The sequence below is a fragment of the Xiphophorus hellerii genome, chromosome 11 (assembly GCF_003331165.1).
Source record: "Xiphophorus hellerii strain 12219 chromosome 11, Xiphophorus_hellerii-4.1, whole genome shotgun sequence".
NCBI lineage: Eukaryota > Metazoa > Chordata > Actinopteri > Cyprinodontiformes > Poeciliidae > Xiphophorus > Xiphophorus hellerii.
In genome coordinates, this window is record NC_045682.1 from 21,603,410 (window position 1) to 21,621,269 (window position 17,860).

General features: G+C 41.2%; 1 protein-coding gene across 4 annotated transcripts in view; it reads right to left on the reverse strand.

The window, feature by feature from the left end:
* Nucleotides 1-16,338, reverse strand: part of mark4a (MAP/microtubule affinity-regulating kinase 4a) — a 28,425-nt gene extending 12,087 nt beyond the window's left edge. For 3 of the 4 annotated variants that reach the window (XM_032575489.1, XM_032575488.1, XM_032575490.1), the window contains exons 1-9: nt 15,605-16,338; nt 11,902-12,099; nt 10,092-10,145; nt 3,527-3,575; nt 3,340-3,405; nt 2,750-2,820; nt 1,962-2,018; nt 1,242-1,478; nt 15-134 (exon numbers count right to left, since the gene is read on the reverse strand). In XM_032575489.1, coding sequence (XP_032431380.1) covers nt 15-134; nt 1,242-1,478; nt 1,962-2,018; nt 2,750-2,820; nt 3,340-3,405; nt 3,527-3,575; nt 10,092-10,145; nt 11,902-12,099; nt 15,605-15,658 — 906 coding nt within the window. In that variant the 5' untranslated portion in view covers nt 15,659-16,338. The remainder of the gene's footprint in view (nt 1-14; nt 135-1,241; nt 1,479-1,961; nt 2,019-2,749; nt 2,821-3,339; nt 3,406-3,526; nt 3,576-10,091; nt 10,146-11,901; nt 12,100-15,604) is intronic. The other variant, XM_032575491.1, reaches the window with a different exon arrangement.
* Nucleotides 16,339-17,860: the final 1,522 nt, after the last annotated feature.

Consider the following 17,860-nt stretch of genomic DNA (forward strand, 5'->3'; position numbering starts at 1 on the left):
GTCGCTCCTCTTACCTCGAGCGTGCAGCGCTTGGCGGGGTTGAGCACCAGAAAACGGCGAAGGATGCCCTCGCAGTCGGTTGACATGTAAAAGGGCACACGATACTTTCCCCTCAGCACGCGCTCTCTCAGCTCCTAATGGCCACAGGTGTCACATGTTTAACACAGCCACTCTTTAACTTTTGGTCTGTTATGGAATATTTCTGACTTAAGAGATTTATGGCAATGACTACCGAGAACTGCAGAACGAGTCTCACTTTTTAACACCCACAGAAAAACCCCAAGATGCTGCGTTCGGGTGTCCTGTTACTATAGCAACTGGGATACAGCACAAACAAGTGATGGAAATATTGACTAACAAAATAAATCTTTTCTGATTTTGTTTACCGACTGAACCATTTGTAATTAAGATACATTCATTTCCTCCACAAGTTGAGTTGGTATTCAGGAATGGAAAATATTCTGGCTCAATTAAAGCTGATCTTATTGAAAATATGCTTTTTGGGTGTTGTCACAAACAGAATGGAAATTTTATAAATTTCTATATTTTAGTGAGTCTCTGTTCAGAACAGTATTAACCCACTGAGGTGTGACCAGAGTGGGTATTTTAAATATGAACTAAAGACGATCACTGGGTCTAAGAAAAATGGAAAGAGTGCTGGAGGTTTGGACTTACGACATTTTCCAGTTTTGTGCCTCTGAAAAGCACAGGTTCACCAGTGGGTGGGAGTATTTCACCCCTTCCATCCCAGCCAAGACAAGAGTGATTCTTGCCAGTCAGCTCCCAGTGTGGACTGGGAACGTTCTCCACATCAGAACATATTCAGCAAATGTTTTTTCCATGTCCCCTTTAGCGCATTAATTATTTTTTTGTTGTGGAAAAGTCAAAAGCCACTTCAAGCCACAAGTGAATAAAATTATTTTGAATTTTGACATTTCCGTCAACCATTTCTTATGTGATCCTTCAAAACGCAGATGAGGAAAAAAAAACAGATAAAAACATGACAGGTGGGATTCCTGTCAATCTCATAGATTTTGTATTTTGTGGATGTATTTCCTATAAAATGTTTCTGCATTTATTGAAAACATTTATCCATCCTATTTATTTCCAACTCCAACACATTTTCTATCACAGCTCGACTTTTCTTTTGTGGTTGAAGAACATGTGCATTCTTACAGCGTTTGACAAATTGGGATAAAGTAAATACTGCTCATATTTCCGATCCCCCGGGGAAAACGCACCTTTAGATTCTGGCCGTCGAACGGCAGAGAACCGCTGACCAGCGTGTAAAGGATGACTCCCAGGCTCCAGACGTCCACCTCAGGCCCGTCGTACTTCTTTCCCTGGAAAAGCTCAGGTGCGGCGTAGGGCGGGGAGCCACAGAACGTGTCCAGCTTGTTCCCCAGCGTGAACTCGTTGCTGAAGCCGAAATCAGCAATCTTGATGTTGGCGTCGGCGTCCAGCAGAAGGTTCTCCGCCTGAGATAATTCAGAGCAAGCGGAACGGTTGGACAGGAGGTGGAAAGCAGAGCAGAAAAGGGACACGTTATGCACATAGCAGCAACACGCTCAGGGAGAAAAGATGGATCAGTGTAGAGAACTAGTGGGTCAGGGGCGCGAAGAGGGGAATGGGAAACAGAGGACAGAAGAATAAATGAGGAGAAATGAAGAAAAAAAAGGAGAGAGAGGAAACACACACTAGACAGATTGGTGGGTTAAGGGGGGGAGGGTTGCATCCCGGACATGACTCATGCTATATGTATGTCAAAGTGTGTTTAGGCTCTGGCTCCGACCTCTTTACTCAGTACTGCAATTAGGATGCTAAAGCACTGTTTTTAGAGACACAGATCAAGATCTCTCCCACATGCTTGACTTCCAAATTCTGAGAGGAAACGAAATCGTTCGAATCTCGGAAGGCTTCTCCAGGTCTATTATTAATTCCATTCATTTGCTCTTCCTCACCTTCAAATCTCTGTGGACGATGTTCTTGGTGTGGCAGTAGTGGACGGCAGAGACAATCTGTGGGGAGAGAAAAACAAAAAAACAGACGGAGCTGAAATACAGAGCAGTAAGAGTTAAAGGTAGCTGCACTGTAAGGACTGAGGTTATTGCAGTTGATTAAAACAAACAAAATAATGGAAACTGAAATTGAGAAAACATTTTTGTTAACTGCAATAAGTAAAAATAGTAATTAATGGGGTAAAGCTATAACTAAATGGAACTATGTGATGCATTTATAAAACTAACTAAGACATACTGAAATTATGGACATAATATTGTTTGTTTTTGTGTTTATGCATCTATTTATTAGCCTTTCGAACTGATATGGAATCAATTTTTTTTAAATCACAGCACTCCATTCTTATCTACTGGTCTGCAAAATGACAACAGCAAAAGTCGGGATAAAACACCAGAGACAGTTGGTTGTTTAACAAACATTTTTTTGAAAATAGTTTCTTCAATTGATTATCCATTATCCAAACGATATATACGTAGTCACAATACAATAGTTTGACCTTTTTGAATTCTGCACCTAAAAATGAGGCATGGAAAAACAAAAACTACTACTACAACTAATAACTAACAAAACTAAACAATATTTACCTCATAATAACTCATGAAAAGTAGCAAACGTACTCTAAAAACGGATCAAAATTAAGCAAATTAAACAAACAAAAAGTCACAATAAAATAAAACACAATTAAAAAACCCACAGCCATTACAACCCGGGTAAGGACGACCTTTCCTACCTGTCGGAATTTGGCTCTGGCTTCGACCTCCTTCATCCTCCCATGTGACACGAGGTAGTCAAACACTTCACCTGAGAGATAGAGCGTCCGGGTTAGCAAACACAGCCAGAGGGATTCAAGTCATTTAATAGCGTGATTAAATATGGTAGATAAACGGAATGGAATTCATTCACTTTAATTTCTTGATTAATATTTAATAAACGGCAGCTTCCACCAGCTTTATTGTCCTCAAGGAGGCACGCTGCAACACATAGAAAACATAAAGACCTAAAAGATCCTTAAACTAAATGGATTTTCTTGCCAGGATTTTGATGAGAAGATCAATAGAGTTCTAACATCTGACCACCTAATACAAAAAAAAAACAAACACCACCTTGAAACTATAAGTTTTTATGTATTATGTTTTTTGGGCCACATCTAGCTTTTCACAAAACCTTTGAAATATATCATTTAGCTTCATCTTTTTTTTCTAAATAAACAAGAATCTGGGAGAATCTGTGGTTTGATAAGATTTAAATGACGTTAGAACTGGGTGAAGACCAGATCGTATGTCAAAATCGTAGAAATACCATCCAGGCCAAACTACCCACCTCCACTGGCATACTCCATAACAAGGTAAAGGGTCTTCTCCGTCTCTATCACCTCAAACAGCTTCACTGTAGATAAAAATACAATTTAACACAATGTTAACAGTGCTGTCTTGTCACACACATACAAAGCAGCTGCACATATTAAACCAATAAGGGACGAGAGATGGATGGGAGGAAGTTGTCTTACCTATGTTAGGGTGATTTAAGCCTTTCATTATTCGTACCTCCCGAAAAAGCTGAAAGACAAAAAGAGGAATAAATGATTATGATGATGAATGAGGTAAGGGTTTGAAGCTCAGCCTGAATGGCTCCAAAAGCTCACCATACGTCTATTGGTACAGTTTATAATCTACCAGACACAAAGGAGTCTTCACTTCAAAAATCTGGGATCTGACCCGTCTCTAGCGGCGTTTGGTGTTTAAGATAATTATATAGCAATAACCTAAATAATTCTAATTTATATATATAGAATTTCAATTCACAACAAAAGTCATCTCAAGGCACTTCACATGGAAGTTAGATCCAAGGAGAGCAATTCTCAAAGCGAAGTCGACTTTGACAAGAGTGACAAGAGAGTACACTGTGACTCTCACCTCCACTGGCCATGCCAAAAATATATATTTTTTACAATTTTGTATAAAATTGCCCCAAGCAAAACGGTAGAGCTGCAGACGGACATCATGTTCGATTCCACAGATGATCAGCCTAAAAAACTCTTTTATGTCAGAAAATCAGTAGAATGTGACTACCATGTGATGGTGTGTGAATGTTTACAAAACTGTTTGTGATTTACTTACTAGATTGTAAAAAAAATCCCACATTTCAGAAAGGAAGGGACAAATGTTTTTACCACTATATTTATGGGTTAATTCATGTAAATAAATGAGAGATTTTGCATTTTGCTGGCACTCCGATGTGTAATTTCTCCCTCTGCAGAGATCTTTTATAAAACAGTCAAGGACTATAAGGCAGCAAATGTGGAATTACAATTTGATCTAGGAAAAGCCTTTGAATTAACATTGTACAAAGCACTATCGGGCTGTGCAACACCCGGTGTAGAAGCTGTTACTGAGTGAAGAGTCTAAAAAAGCTGTTTTCAGTACCATCAGCTGCCTTTCCATTACAAATATGTGCAAAACTTTGTTGATATTCCACTATCAACAGAACAAAACAAACAAATTGCAAATGCAGTGATTAAATAAGAATGAATAAGTTAATGCAATATTTAAAGAACATGTCAAAATGTCTCATCCACGTACAACTTCCTGTCGTCTTGTTCGTCGTTTCCAGAAGTAGCAACATTAGGTCGTTATTTACATGACTTATGTGATGTGAAAAATGTATTTCCTTTGTAGTTTTAGGAAATACACTAATTTCATTCAGAAGAACAACCAATTTGCCCAAATATATGGTCAAGGGAAACACAGCTAGTGAGATGCTAAAAAGTAGTTATGGGGCTGCAAAAAATGAGAGAAAGCACGGCTTTTAGTAGTGACAATAAAACTAAATAAAGTATAGTAAAACTGATCTTTTTGCGTCATGGAACATGTTGGGTTTGGAGATATTGGCGGCATTTTAGAAAGGTAAGGACGTACATTCTTAGATAACACAAACACTACTGTTTTAGCCATGCTAACAGGGCTAATGCAAATACCAAATGATATAAACACTTCAAACCGTGAGCTCTACAGTCATTTTGTCTGTGTTTCAACAAACTAGTCGGTCTTTAATCTCTTTTTAACCAGACAGGAAGTGGATGAAACAAGACGAATCCCACCAACGGTTCCGTTATACAGACATGTGAGCAGTCGAAGTCTCAGGATGACCAGCTCACACAGAGACCTCGACACCTAAAATAACCGCATCACATTTAGGATTTGTGAAGTCCTCCTCGTCGTTTAAACACGGCAACAACAACATGATGCCCACGCACAAATGTGCAAGTGAATGTGTAGCCAAGAATCCGACCGGTTTCTACTCCGTGTTGGAGGTCTGCTGTGTGGCACGGGGGGATTAAAACCAAGGCAGCTCCCCCTGATTTTATGTAAATAGCTGCATGTTTGCTGGACCAAAGAGCACGGCTGAAAACAGACAGCTCTAATCCGCGATAACAAGGAGGAAAAAGGGAGGAAAATGATGCCTGCTAAGCTATTCTACTCCCCGTCATTTCTCTGTGTTTCCCCCCTCCTCCATTCAGTTCTTCTAGCATCCTTCGCTAGCCTGATGTCACTGTTGCCATAGCAACCCAGGTATTAAGCTCTTCCCCAGCTGCGCTGGAGAGGAATCTTGGGATACGTAGTACTTGAAACCCTCATCCTGACCCATCCCGTCGGCTCTCCCTGCTCAGAAGCGGCGGGCGGACGGGATCGGATCTGTCAAAAGGAATCACAGCTTTGACAGCTCCTCCAGCGAGACGTTTGACCCTCGTTGCTGCTGATTAAATAGCGGCCCCGTAATGGCAGCGGATGTGCAAAGCAAAAGCTCTGTGGCGATGAGGCTCCTCCTGCAAATCCTGGCTAGAGTTCAAATCAAACAGATGGTGGCAAACTGCATTAAAAAGGGAGTCGTTGCGCCGATGTGTTTTGACTTAAAAACACGAAGTAATAGTGATAAAAAGAAATGGTTTGATTTGATTTCCAGTGTGTTTTATCCAGGGTTTTAGGAGAACAACACGGAAATCTCACGAGATTTAAAAGCTGCCTGATGGACAATAAGATTACATTTTCTCCATTTGCAGTTTCACTTCTTTCTTCATTGTTCTACGTATGATACAGCCATCCCGCTTTCTTTCTCCTCTCTACATATATTAGCACCCAGATTATGTTAATGTGGGCTCTGTCATGTCTTAGGCCCAAAGAATATTCCCCAGCCTAAAGACATGTTAAAGAAGTCCACTATTATTATTATTATTATTATTCTTAATCTGGTCTGTAGAAACACAGCTGAAAACTAATCTAATGACAGTGTGGCAATAAACTCAACAGGAAATCAGTTCATATGAATATTAGTCTGTTAATATTCAACATAAAATTCTGACAGATTCCAGCTGAAGAAGACTGAACTATGAAATTCGGTTTTAAGAAATTTAAAGCTGTGTACATGTTTTTCTTTACGGTATCATAAAATAGATTTCTTTTTTTTTGTTTTTGTTTCTGTCAAACTGGAATTATCAGAGCCACTGTACATGAAGATCAAGCTCTACTTTAGTAGTTGGAGAATTGTAAAAAATATTACGTGGATTTGGTCAAACAAAGCCTAAAAGCTAAAGATTAGATTTGTTTTGCCTTTGACTTTTTTATATATATATATATATATATATTTTTTATCAAAACTAATCTTCTCCTTCTCATAGCTTCTGTGATACCAGTGACCTTGTGCAGTTAGAGTATTATCCAGGGTTTAGCACATGCAGTAAATATAAGAGCTTTTTGTTGTTTTGTAATCCAGATTCTTTACTCTTCACATGCATCATTTTACGTTAGAACATAAAGTGGATATTTTTAATCCATTGTCTGCGCTCTTCCTATAAATTAGATTTTACTTCTTTGAAACAGACAAAATTGCTTCAAAGCTGACATTTTAAACCAACTTAAGCATTCACTTTTTCTCTAGAATGATTTTCACAGATTCCTCTGGACGTATTCGATACATAAGGATTAAATAAATAGGAAATAAAGTAACTTAACGGTCCCAGTTTTAAGAGGGTCTGTAAGCAGCCATGAACATGTTTAAAGGTGGAAATCTTTTAGTTCACAAGATTCTTCTTCACAGGAAGGAGGTGAAAAAGACAAAAATCTTCAAAGCCCTTTATGGCTAAACGTTGGTGACAGCCATACAAAAACACAATCAGCTCTGCAGGACGTCTGCATTCTTAGTCTCTTACATTTCCCCTTCAACTCTCACCCAACTGTGTTACATGCAGCTGCATGAAGTGATGCTGAGACATCTGGGAAATAGGAAGTAAATATCTTAGGGTTCTTACGCATCTTCAAGTGAAAATACTTTTTTTTTTTTTACTTTTTTTTCTCCGAAGAGTTTTTGCGGCGCTAGTGGCTCGTATTTTTTGTACAGTAGGCAGACAGGAAGGAGGGTGAGGAGAGGGGGGAAGACATGCGGTAAAGGTCGTCGGGACCGGGAGTCGAACCCGCGACGTCCGCGTCGAGGACTAAGGCCTCCAAACGTGGGGCGTGCTAACCCCCTGCGCCACCACAGCACACCCCAAGTGAAAATACTTTTAAGGCAGGAAGGACACGAGACAGACAGGCAGACAGAATGAAAGAAAAGAGGAAAAAGAAAAGACAGAGGGGCGAAGTAAAGAAACAAAGGGATATTATGAGAATATGAGGAAAGACACAAAAAATGAGAAACTACACAAGAAAAAAGAAACAACACTAAGAAGAAAGGACGCAACTTTTAGCAAACAAAATAGGCAATAAAGTCTGGAACTACACAGATTTGTTTTCATGCTCTCATTTTGTTTCATACTTGTCCAGTATGAAACATTTTGTTTCATACTTGTCCAGTATGAAACAAAATGAGTGTTTCATACTTGTCTATACATGTTTACCTTCAAGGGTTACCTTCATTATGGTTCATACTTTTCCAGTATGAAACAAAATGAGAGCATTTCATGTCAGTAAATGGGATTTACTGACATGAAATCCCAGCCCCTGCCAGACTTGAGGAACCCTGTCCACTCGTCTCCATGTGTCTGGACATCCAGCAGAGGTTCTCCTGCTCGACATCTCCATGAGTCAGGCTGCAACGGCGGAGCTTGAGTCACCCCATTCCTGTCGCGACACTTCTCCCCTTTCCACGAAAACCGTGACAGATCCCGACACAAACACCTCTACAACACGTCCTTTTCCATTACCCGCAAACGCGTGTCTGAGGAAGACGTGGTAGGAAGACATGCACACAAACAGAGGGGAGCGTGAGCCGGGTGACCGCGGCCTCCGGGATGAGTCAGCCCCCCCTGAACTCTCTCTCTCTCTCTCTCTCTCAGGGCAGCGATTAGCCAAGAAAGAGACGGGAGATGATATGTGGAGCAGAGGTCTCCTCTTGCTCCCGTCCAAGCCCTAGCACCTGCCACGCAGCATCACATCCCATGATCCCCCTCTGCATCAGCATCAGCTGCTCTCCCTTCCTGCTGCTTTCTGCAGAGGGAGACAGTGGAGGAGGAGCCTGAACCTCTCACAGCCCTCTCCAATCACAAGTTGCGTTTCCGTTGACCAGGGTAATTGCGCAATTTGACATTTTGAAAATAAATTTGCTACATGGAAACACAAGGATTTTGAAAAAAGTAATAATAATAATTTTTTGATTAAAAACGTTTGGGAGCTAGGATGAGGTGGTTTATTTCACAGAGCTGAAACGTTTTTTTCGCATGGTTGATCAATAACTGGATGTTGCCACACAAAGACGACAGAAAGTAGTAGGAGCATCTTGGTGCGGCGAATTTCTTAATGACAACACGTGAACAAACTTATTCACATGTGATTTTAATTGAGTTTCTCATTTAATGAAACCACCAAAGTTGTGAAATTGTGTGGAATAGTAGCTCCGTTGCACAGGAAGTAGGCGTGTAACGTGCAAAAAAATTTTTTTGTTGCTTTTCTGCTAATGTCAAAAAGAGACCATTTTGCAATTGCGATATTTCCACTAAATGTGGAACGCAATTAAAATCACAGGTGAATAAGTTTGTTCATGAAATCAGTCACTAAAAAACATGCCGTTGTGGACCAAAGTCCAAGCTGTAAAACAAACTAACAGAAAAAAACATGGGAATGCAGAGAGCCAGAGCTGAACAAAAACAGAAATCCAGGGAAAAATACACAAGGGTGCTGGTGGAGAAGAAACAGGAAAATAACGAGAGGAACCAGTCAAGAGTGAGAGGAGGTGAGGTGAGTACTGGGAGAACGAATGCTGGAACAAAGGACCTGGACTGATTAGCTAACGAATTGCCGGTGTGAGGGCAGAGAGGGAAGAGAGCAGAAGGCAGGCTGAGGAGAGAGAGAGAGACAGTGACACAGGGAGCGAGGGAGAGGAAACTGGGGACTAAGAAATGAATCTAATATTAAAGAATAACTAGACATAAGAAACATAATTAAACTAGAGTAACAAGTAAGAAATAATTAACTATAATAAAGTAGAATCACTAAGAAAGGACTGAAAATAATTAAAACATAAACGAGATTGATCTGATCAAAAAGGGAACTGAGGAAGAAAGAGTTATAATGAAACTAGAGTCAATAAATCAAACCCCAAAAAATAACTCTGAGACCTCCTTCCATTTCCTTTTGTCTTCTTCATCTTTTGTGCCAGTAGCAACATCCGGTTGTTGATCATGTGACTCGTGTGATGGCAAAAAAACCATTTCCACTGCAGTTTTGCTGAACACACTAATTTCGATGCAGCCGAAAAACCACCTCCTCCTTGCGCAAAAATTTTTTACAAAAAAAAAAAGTGTGTGTGTGTTTTTTTTTTTATTGCCGTGTTTCCATTAAGAGATCTATGTTTGTAATTCCAACTGGCACAATTTTCAGGTAAATGGAAATGAAGCTATTGGCAAAGTTTTGCGCACATTTGTAATGGAAACGCAGCTAGAATGCTGTTCTCTTTAGCGATTAGAGCATAAAACACCGTAGAGGCACAACATCAGACAGGGCAGCCTGTGTTTTCTTTTCTTGCTCCTGAAAACATGGTACACATCGCTGCAGTAGCAACTCAGAAATACAGAGAAGGAAACTGACCTTTTGCAGACTGGTTGGGTTCAACTGGGTTTTGTCAATGATTTTTATTGCAACCTGTAAGAGACGAGGAAGAAGAAATTTTGATGAGGAAATATGAGCAAATTCTTGTACAACAGAATTATCCTGAACAGTAAACATAAAGCCAAAATATTTTTTCGCGCATGTCATTTTGTTCTGTGTATGTTCACTTAATCTGAATATTTATGTCTCAATAAAAATATAAATAAAAAATCATCATCCTCCCACCACCATGCCTGACAGTTCACCAACTCATGTCTCCATATTATTTTTACAGTGAAAATTCAATCACCTTCTACCCTCTAAACAACTTTTTCACACCCTTTTTCAAATGCTCCTCTTGCTCCTGCTTAACATACAACATGCTAACTGAGAAATGAAAAAGTGGGAATTAAAGCTCTTGGGGTTTACAGCTTCTCTGGAGCGTCAAGTGGAGTGACTTCTGGGTAAATTTGCTGGAACATTCACTCCTAAGAAGATTGGCAACTGTCTTGAATGTTTTCCACTTCGTGACAAATCTTTCCCACTGCAAAGTGATGGACTCTAATTTGACCTGAAAACACAATTTAAACCAAGAAAATCTGGCCCTCCAAAAAAGATTTGCTAAGTCATGCGAACGCAAAGCCTGGTCTGGTGGATCACTAATTTCTGAACATAGAGGCTGACCTGGGATCAACTGAAATAGTCCAAGACAGTTCCTTTAACATTCATGGAGAAAAAGCAGATGTCTTTTGAAAGACAAAACTGAAAACATGAGACTAGAAAAATAAGCAGTCTTCAAAACATTGATAATGTTGAATATAGAGAAATCTAAAGTAAAACTAAAAATATTTTTCTCTGGTCTGGTAACAGACCAGAGAAATTATTTGTGCATTTTAACATTTGGTTCATTGTATTTATTTTATTACTTAGATTTTCATTTTTTTTTACATGTATATTGGATTAAAGGGGCAGTATTATGTATTTCTGGGCACATAGCACCGTTTTATAGCACAATATAGTAACTATGTTAACTTCCATTGTTATGAAAATATATGAAATATGACTTAAAGAAAATTTTACTTCATAATTTAACACCTTGAAAATATCTCTTTAAAAACTCCTGTTCTTTCAGAAACTGAGCCTTCAAAAAGTCATCACAACATTAATCCTCTATTAACCCTTTAACAACAATTTTACTAGCATTTCACTGAGATGTAGCTTGTATAAGGAGCTCAGCAGATGTGCAGTTCCAACAGGTGTCTGATAATTGCTGCTGGCTAGTCTGAAGGAGCTGAGTGGGAAAGAGGGCTGCTGTGTGAGGAAGAAACTTGGAAACTGCAGCTCTAAGGAAGAGCTACGTTTGGTCCACCCAGGGGTTTTGCACAGCTGAATGGTTGCTTTGGGAGATTAAAGGATTTCTCAAACATGCATAAAAGAATCAAAGCAACACTCTGGGTATGTTTACGATGAGGGAATAACATTATAACATGATGTAAAGCTCAAAAATGTTGATTTTATTTAATACTCTTTAAGATAACTACCTGACATGTAGCAACGTAAAAACAACGTATCAGTTATTTTTGAAAGCGTTTATTCCATATTGACCAGAATGGTTGTAATTAATCAACACTGTAAAAGAAAAAAAGAAAAAGGAGTGCTCTGAAATGATTGTCCACAGGAAAACAGGATAAGCCCCAGCAGCACTGTGAAGTTACCACCTTCCCTCGCCCAGGAAACATTTCCATCAACAACATATTCAGAGGATACTCTTCCTGCTGCCCCCGGGGGTCTCTGCTGCCCCATGGCTCACCTCCCTGCCTGTCAGGATGTGGCGCGCCAGCTTGACTTTGGCAAAGTTTCCCTTGCCGATGGTCTTGAGCAGACGGTAGTTGCCGATGTGCGGCTGCTCGTCTGAGCAGGAGGCGATGGAGTTCCTGCACCGGGCACCCAGAGAGCGGCTGGACTGGCTCGTGGCCTTGTCTGCGCGGCTGGCACCGAGCGGCACATGCTGCAAGACAAGAGGGGAGCGTCAGGGAGAGGAGACAGGGTCAGCACCAGCATGACACGCTGCAGTAGCAGCATCATTTGGAGTCATGCACTTTCAAATTTTTCCCCAAAAATCATTTTTTTGGGGAAATGTACCCTTAAACGTACACTGAACTGAATTAACAAAAGAGTAAAGAAAATAGATTTCTACGTTTCTGACCAGCATATCGGGCTGATTACCAAATCATAAAACTCTCTGCATATTTTGGTTTAGAGAAAAGTCACTTATCAAAGCATATGTGCGTACACACACCATTTGTGCACACAGACAAGTTAACAGCTGAGGGCCCACTGGGCAGGCTGGCAGAATTACAGGGTTCAAGAAAAGAAGACGAAACTGTTTTCCAGACAGCTGCACTGATTTACAGATGTTTGAACACCCTGAAAAAGAAAAAAAAACATAAGAGCATCTGAAATTGTTGTTTTTGCTAAGCAGATGCCTGTATAGGGCTATAGGGGATAGCTGGGAGAGGTAAGCGTTGGTGGGTACATTCCTCCAGATGTTCAAAAACAAGTGAAGCTGAACTGAGCTTCATGTGACTACATGCCCCTTGTTTCTGGGTAAACAGCTGCTGTCCAGCACATGAGCTTGTTGTGTCTTTCTGTGGGCTCAGAATGGTCTTCTTCTGGGCTCCTGCTACTTGTTCACACCGTTTCTGTGGAGCGAGGTGCGGCTGTCGCTGGTGTTTGCAGAGGTCTCCACGGTTCTTTTGTTTCTTGATTGTTGACTAAAATAATAGTTGTGCAACGCTGATGATAAAAAGAATGAGTCACGTTGTTTTTAATACGAAGATGCATGTGGGATGGCTGGGCGTTCAAAGGATATCGGAGGTGTGAAGTAGTTATCACTAGCTCTGCATTGGCAAAGGCTAATCTGTTGGTTGCAACACAAAAAACATGTAAGATTCACTTGTTGTACTGCTCTGTGGCTAGGCTAACTATTACCATTAGGCTAACTACTACCATTAGCAAAAGCTAACAATGATTTTCTTCCCAATTTCCCCATTTTACTATGCTTACTGGCCTGTGCCGCAACATAACCAACAGTTTATAACTATAGCTTGCACTAAGTCTACTCACGTGGCAGCCATACTGGATTTTGAAACTCATCTGTGGCTAGGCTAATTATTACCGTTAGGAAAAGCTAATAATAAATTTCTCCACAATTGCATCCTTTTACCACATTTACTGATGTGTGTCATTGATTTAATAATATACAGTCAGAAGAACCAAAAGTTTATAACCACAGTTTAAGTCCATTTGCACGGCAGCCATATTGGTTCTGATGTCAGGGTAAATAATACATATCTGCAGATTCGCCACCTCTCTGAGGCATCTCCGTTCAAAACCAATCCTGGTTCATGGAGGATTTACTTTCCAGTTAACAGTTGTGCAAAAGCAAACCTGCGCAAGTTTCCTTCCTTCGAATTTCCTTCAAATTATGAATTATGAGAACACTTGCAGTCAAATGCTTCTTCTTAGGGTTAGCAACAAGCCTCAGGCGTTCTAAATGTACCTCCACCCGCAGAGATGGCTGCCATTATCTTTTTGTTGGCCCATTACAGATAAAACCCACCAAGAGACCTCTGACCTTCCAAATTTGAATTTTACATCAGAGGTTGTTTCGGTTTGTTTCTTTGGACATGAAACCATGATATTCTGACTTTCAAGTGGTAAAGAAATAAAAAATGAAATGATTTCTCACCAAGATATCACAAGAGCAGGTCTGGCAAATACTCTTTCAAAAAGAGCAAGCGTACATTTTTTTCTTCTTCTGCTCTGACTGATTGTTATTATAGACGTTTCGCTACCTTTTCAACAACATGAATGAAACGACCATAAACTGATTTCACCACTGCTTCAGTTAAATTCCCTATAATGCTATGCTGCATCATTATCACTGTCACATGACCAGACAAATACCACATGCCCAATCTCCTTCCCTCTCCTTCCATAACGGCAACAAGATGGAAAAAAAAATACCGGTTGTTAATATCATCCCAGTTTAATTTATCGGACCAATGCCGATAAGTTAAAAAATGACTAATATCAGCCGATACCAATGTCAATGTCAATATATCATTTGTTACGCTAATTTCCAGCGGAACAAACAAAGTAAACAACCATCTAACACAAACGGGTTAGAACTAGTTGATGAATTCACTCCTGTATGTGAATCTACCATGGGTAAAATACTGATTACTAATAACTATCTCACAGAACCTTGCTTCAGTAAACACAACTGAATTGTTTGAAAATGGGCAATATCAGCAGACATAAACCTTCATACCTGGAACCTAAAGGGGCAAGAAGATAATATAGCCCCTGGAACAGGTGCAAAGTGGCCAACAGGAGGAAAGAGTGGTTTATTGAAGCTTAGAGGTCTGTAGCCGAACAGGCCAACAATGCGATCCCAGAGGCTGCAGTTACACAACAATAACAAGCCCACAGCCCCATGCCCCACCTTCAGACATGGTGCTTCTAGTCCTGCTCCCACCTCCCTACCTAGCTTGGGAAGCTGGGGGGTGGAGTGTGGGGCACACATGGAGAGCAGCAGAGTTCCTGTCAGGCTTTTCACCTGAGCCATCATGGCACCAGTGTTATCTGCTCAATTCACTCATCTGACACAAAGACCTAATTATACAGAAGATCTGCACTCATCAGAGACAGATCAATGCTCAATAGATAGATAGATAGATAGATAGATAGATAGATAGATAGATAGATAGATAGATAGATAGATAGATAGATAGATGTGTTGTGTCTTTCCCGCAGGCCTCTCCTCTGTTCCCCTGTAGAATGTATGGCCTGTCTGACACCCACTGGCTGTAGGGCTGGGCGCTTTGTAGGCTGCGCAGCGACGGACTGCACATCATTTTACGCAGTAATCCCCTCCGCTTCGTACCAACAAGCCCACATATCCTCTACGCGTTTATATCTGGGCCTCCTGCACTCGTCCCACCCATCCGATTTTGAGAGAACACACAAACACACACGCACACACACACACACACACACACGCAGAGGAGAGGAGAGGAGTTATAATGTGACATCAGTATCTCTCCACAGAGGTATATATACAGAGATGTGACGGCTGGTTTTCATGCTTTCTGCGCATATTCGCTCAGCGATATCGACTCAGGTTGCCATCAACTCGTCTCCCTGCACACACACACACACACCACATACACACGCACACACACACACACTCAAGGTTAGCACTTTCCCAAAGAGCAGCACGGTGGCCTCACATCCTGGGCCCCTTGATCTGTACAGAACGAGAAGAAACAGCACCGTGCATGCTCCCCTCCTCCTGCTCCTCTTCCTCTTCATCCCACCCTCCCCCCATGCGCATGGAAAAAAAAAAAAAAAAAGCCCAGAATGCCAAAGGCCACACATAGCTCGGGGATGCACCACCTATCCTATCCCTCTGCATGCACACAAGCACAAACAGCGGCTGCACTTACATGTTCTCCCGTGCTCCTGTCGTTTCCAGACTGTAATGCAGATCGAGACGACATGTTTTCCTTCTCTTTCTCTCTTCCCCCCACCCCCTCTTAATTTTCCTCTCCTCACCCCCCCAGCTCCCGAGCGACGTTCGCCGTGTATTTGCGCGGACGGTGTTTACAGGATCCACAGACAGAATGACATCCGCGGATGCGAGGCCCCACCGACCCGAGTCAATCTGCCCGCTCTCCGAGCGACCGAGCCGAGCTCCGGAGGAGACCTCTGCCTGTCATGGCAGCGATGGATATGTGGAGGAGAGGGAGAGAGAGGTGGTGGTGGTGGTGGTGGAGGGGGGTGTCCTCAAACAAGCTGCATTTTCCACCATGCACCTTGCAAAGATAGATGTCTTTAAAAAGAAAGAAAGAAAAAAACGAGCGGGTCGATCAGCGACGCAGCTCAGTGCAGAAGCCCTTGCATGCAAGGGAGGAGAAGAAGAAGAAGTGGTGCTAAAATGCGGCGATGTTTGGCCGGAGCCCAGCGTCTCTGTGGCGACTCTCCACCCCCTGCCTCATTTCGCCACACAAAACAAACACGGCTCCGACTGGACCGCTGTCATCCCGTCGCTGTCATAACAGCCGCCGACGGAACGCTTCGCCCGGTCGCCGCGACGCCAGCGCGACCGCTGCAGAGACGGAAACACGGAGGCTTACGGTGCAGCGGCGGAGAGAGGGCCCAAATGTTCCCAATTCGCTATTCCAGCTCGATCAGATGCGCACAGATCCGTCGAGGCGGCAGCAATAAGCGACACACACGACTTCCGGTCCGAGGTTTGGAAGTAAAAGACCAACCCACGGAACAGGAATACAATTACATTTGTTGTTTACTAGTCCACAGTGCCGACAGTGATGGTGTCAGAGGTGGGCAGATTGGCCAAAAATAAAATAAAATAAATAAATAAATAAATAAATAAATAAATAAATAAATAAATAAATAAATAAAGTATTCAAGTGAGAGCAGTACTACATCAATATATTTTTGCTCAAGTTAAAATAAAAGGTATTCCACTAAAAGTCTGCTTGGGTTCTGAGTAACTGATCGTAAGATCTGATTTGATATTTAAATGATTCACTAAAAAAGTTACTTTTAATGTAACTTAGATACTTTCCAAATCAAGTAATCGGTAATCTAACTAAGTTACTTTTCCAAGGAGTAATCAGTAATCCGATTAAAGTTTTTTTTTTTCAAAGTAACTATGCCATCACTGGTTATTTATCAACGTTCAACAGAGCTAGGGAGGTTTACATTTTACATTTGCATTTTTAAAGAAATCTAAATCCTTAATCTATTGCTCTGGTGATGGCGAACATTCTCCTTTTCTTTTCATTGAAAAATAAATCTGCTATATTATGTTTCAAACATATTCACAAGCTCATTTTATAATTTATGCCAACTATCAATTTTCAAACACAACAATAACAATTTTGACATAGTGGGGACATAGTGGTTCTACTGAATAAATAAATAAATAAATAAATAAATACAATTACAGAAATGAAGCGTTTTATTTTGAAACTAAGATCCGTTGACTTCCTGTTCCGACCTGCTACTCATACATTACTTGATGCAGCTGAGATGCGCCACATCAGAGGCTGACAGGGCCAGGACAACAACACCCACTGCGAGTTTTCCCAGCGTGTATTTGTTCATTTTAATGAATCCAACGTCTCTGAAAAAATTTCCCGTGTGGAGAGTTTTCTTTGCCCGGCCCCGTGGTTCCTGCAGGATCCTCTGTTTTTCTAAGACCTGCTGTTGATGACAGGTGGCGTGGCATTGGCCTGCGTGAGGAGGGCTGGTTTCTGTGTGTGCGCCAAGGCTCTTCCCACTGTTAGAGCAACTCGTTTAAAACGACACGCATAAAACAGAAACCTGGAGATGAACCAGAACATTTAATTTTTGTACTATTTCCCTAGAGAAATGTTTCCAAATAAGCATTTAAGAGAAAATGTTAATAGCAATATGTAAATTCCTCCTCTTGTGCAGTAAAGTTGTTTTTCTTTCTTTTTTGACAGTCGTAGACTTCATTTAACAGGAACTGGACAGGCAGAGAAGGGGAAGACATGTAGCAAATGGCCCAAGGCTGGGAATCGAACCAGGGACAACTGCATTGAAGAGTACATGGATTGCCTGCTCTTCCACTGAGCCATGTCAGACTCTTGTGTAGAAAAGTTTACTGCTACAAACAGAGCAGCTGACATGACAGGTCGAGGTCAGATTAT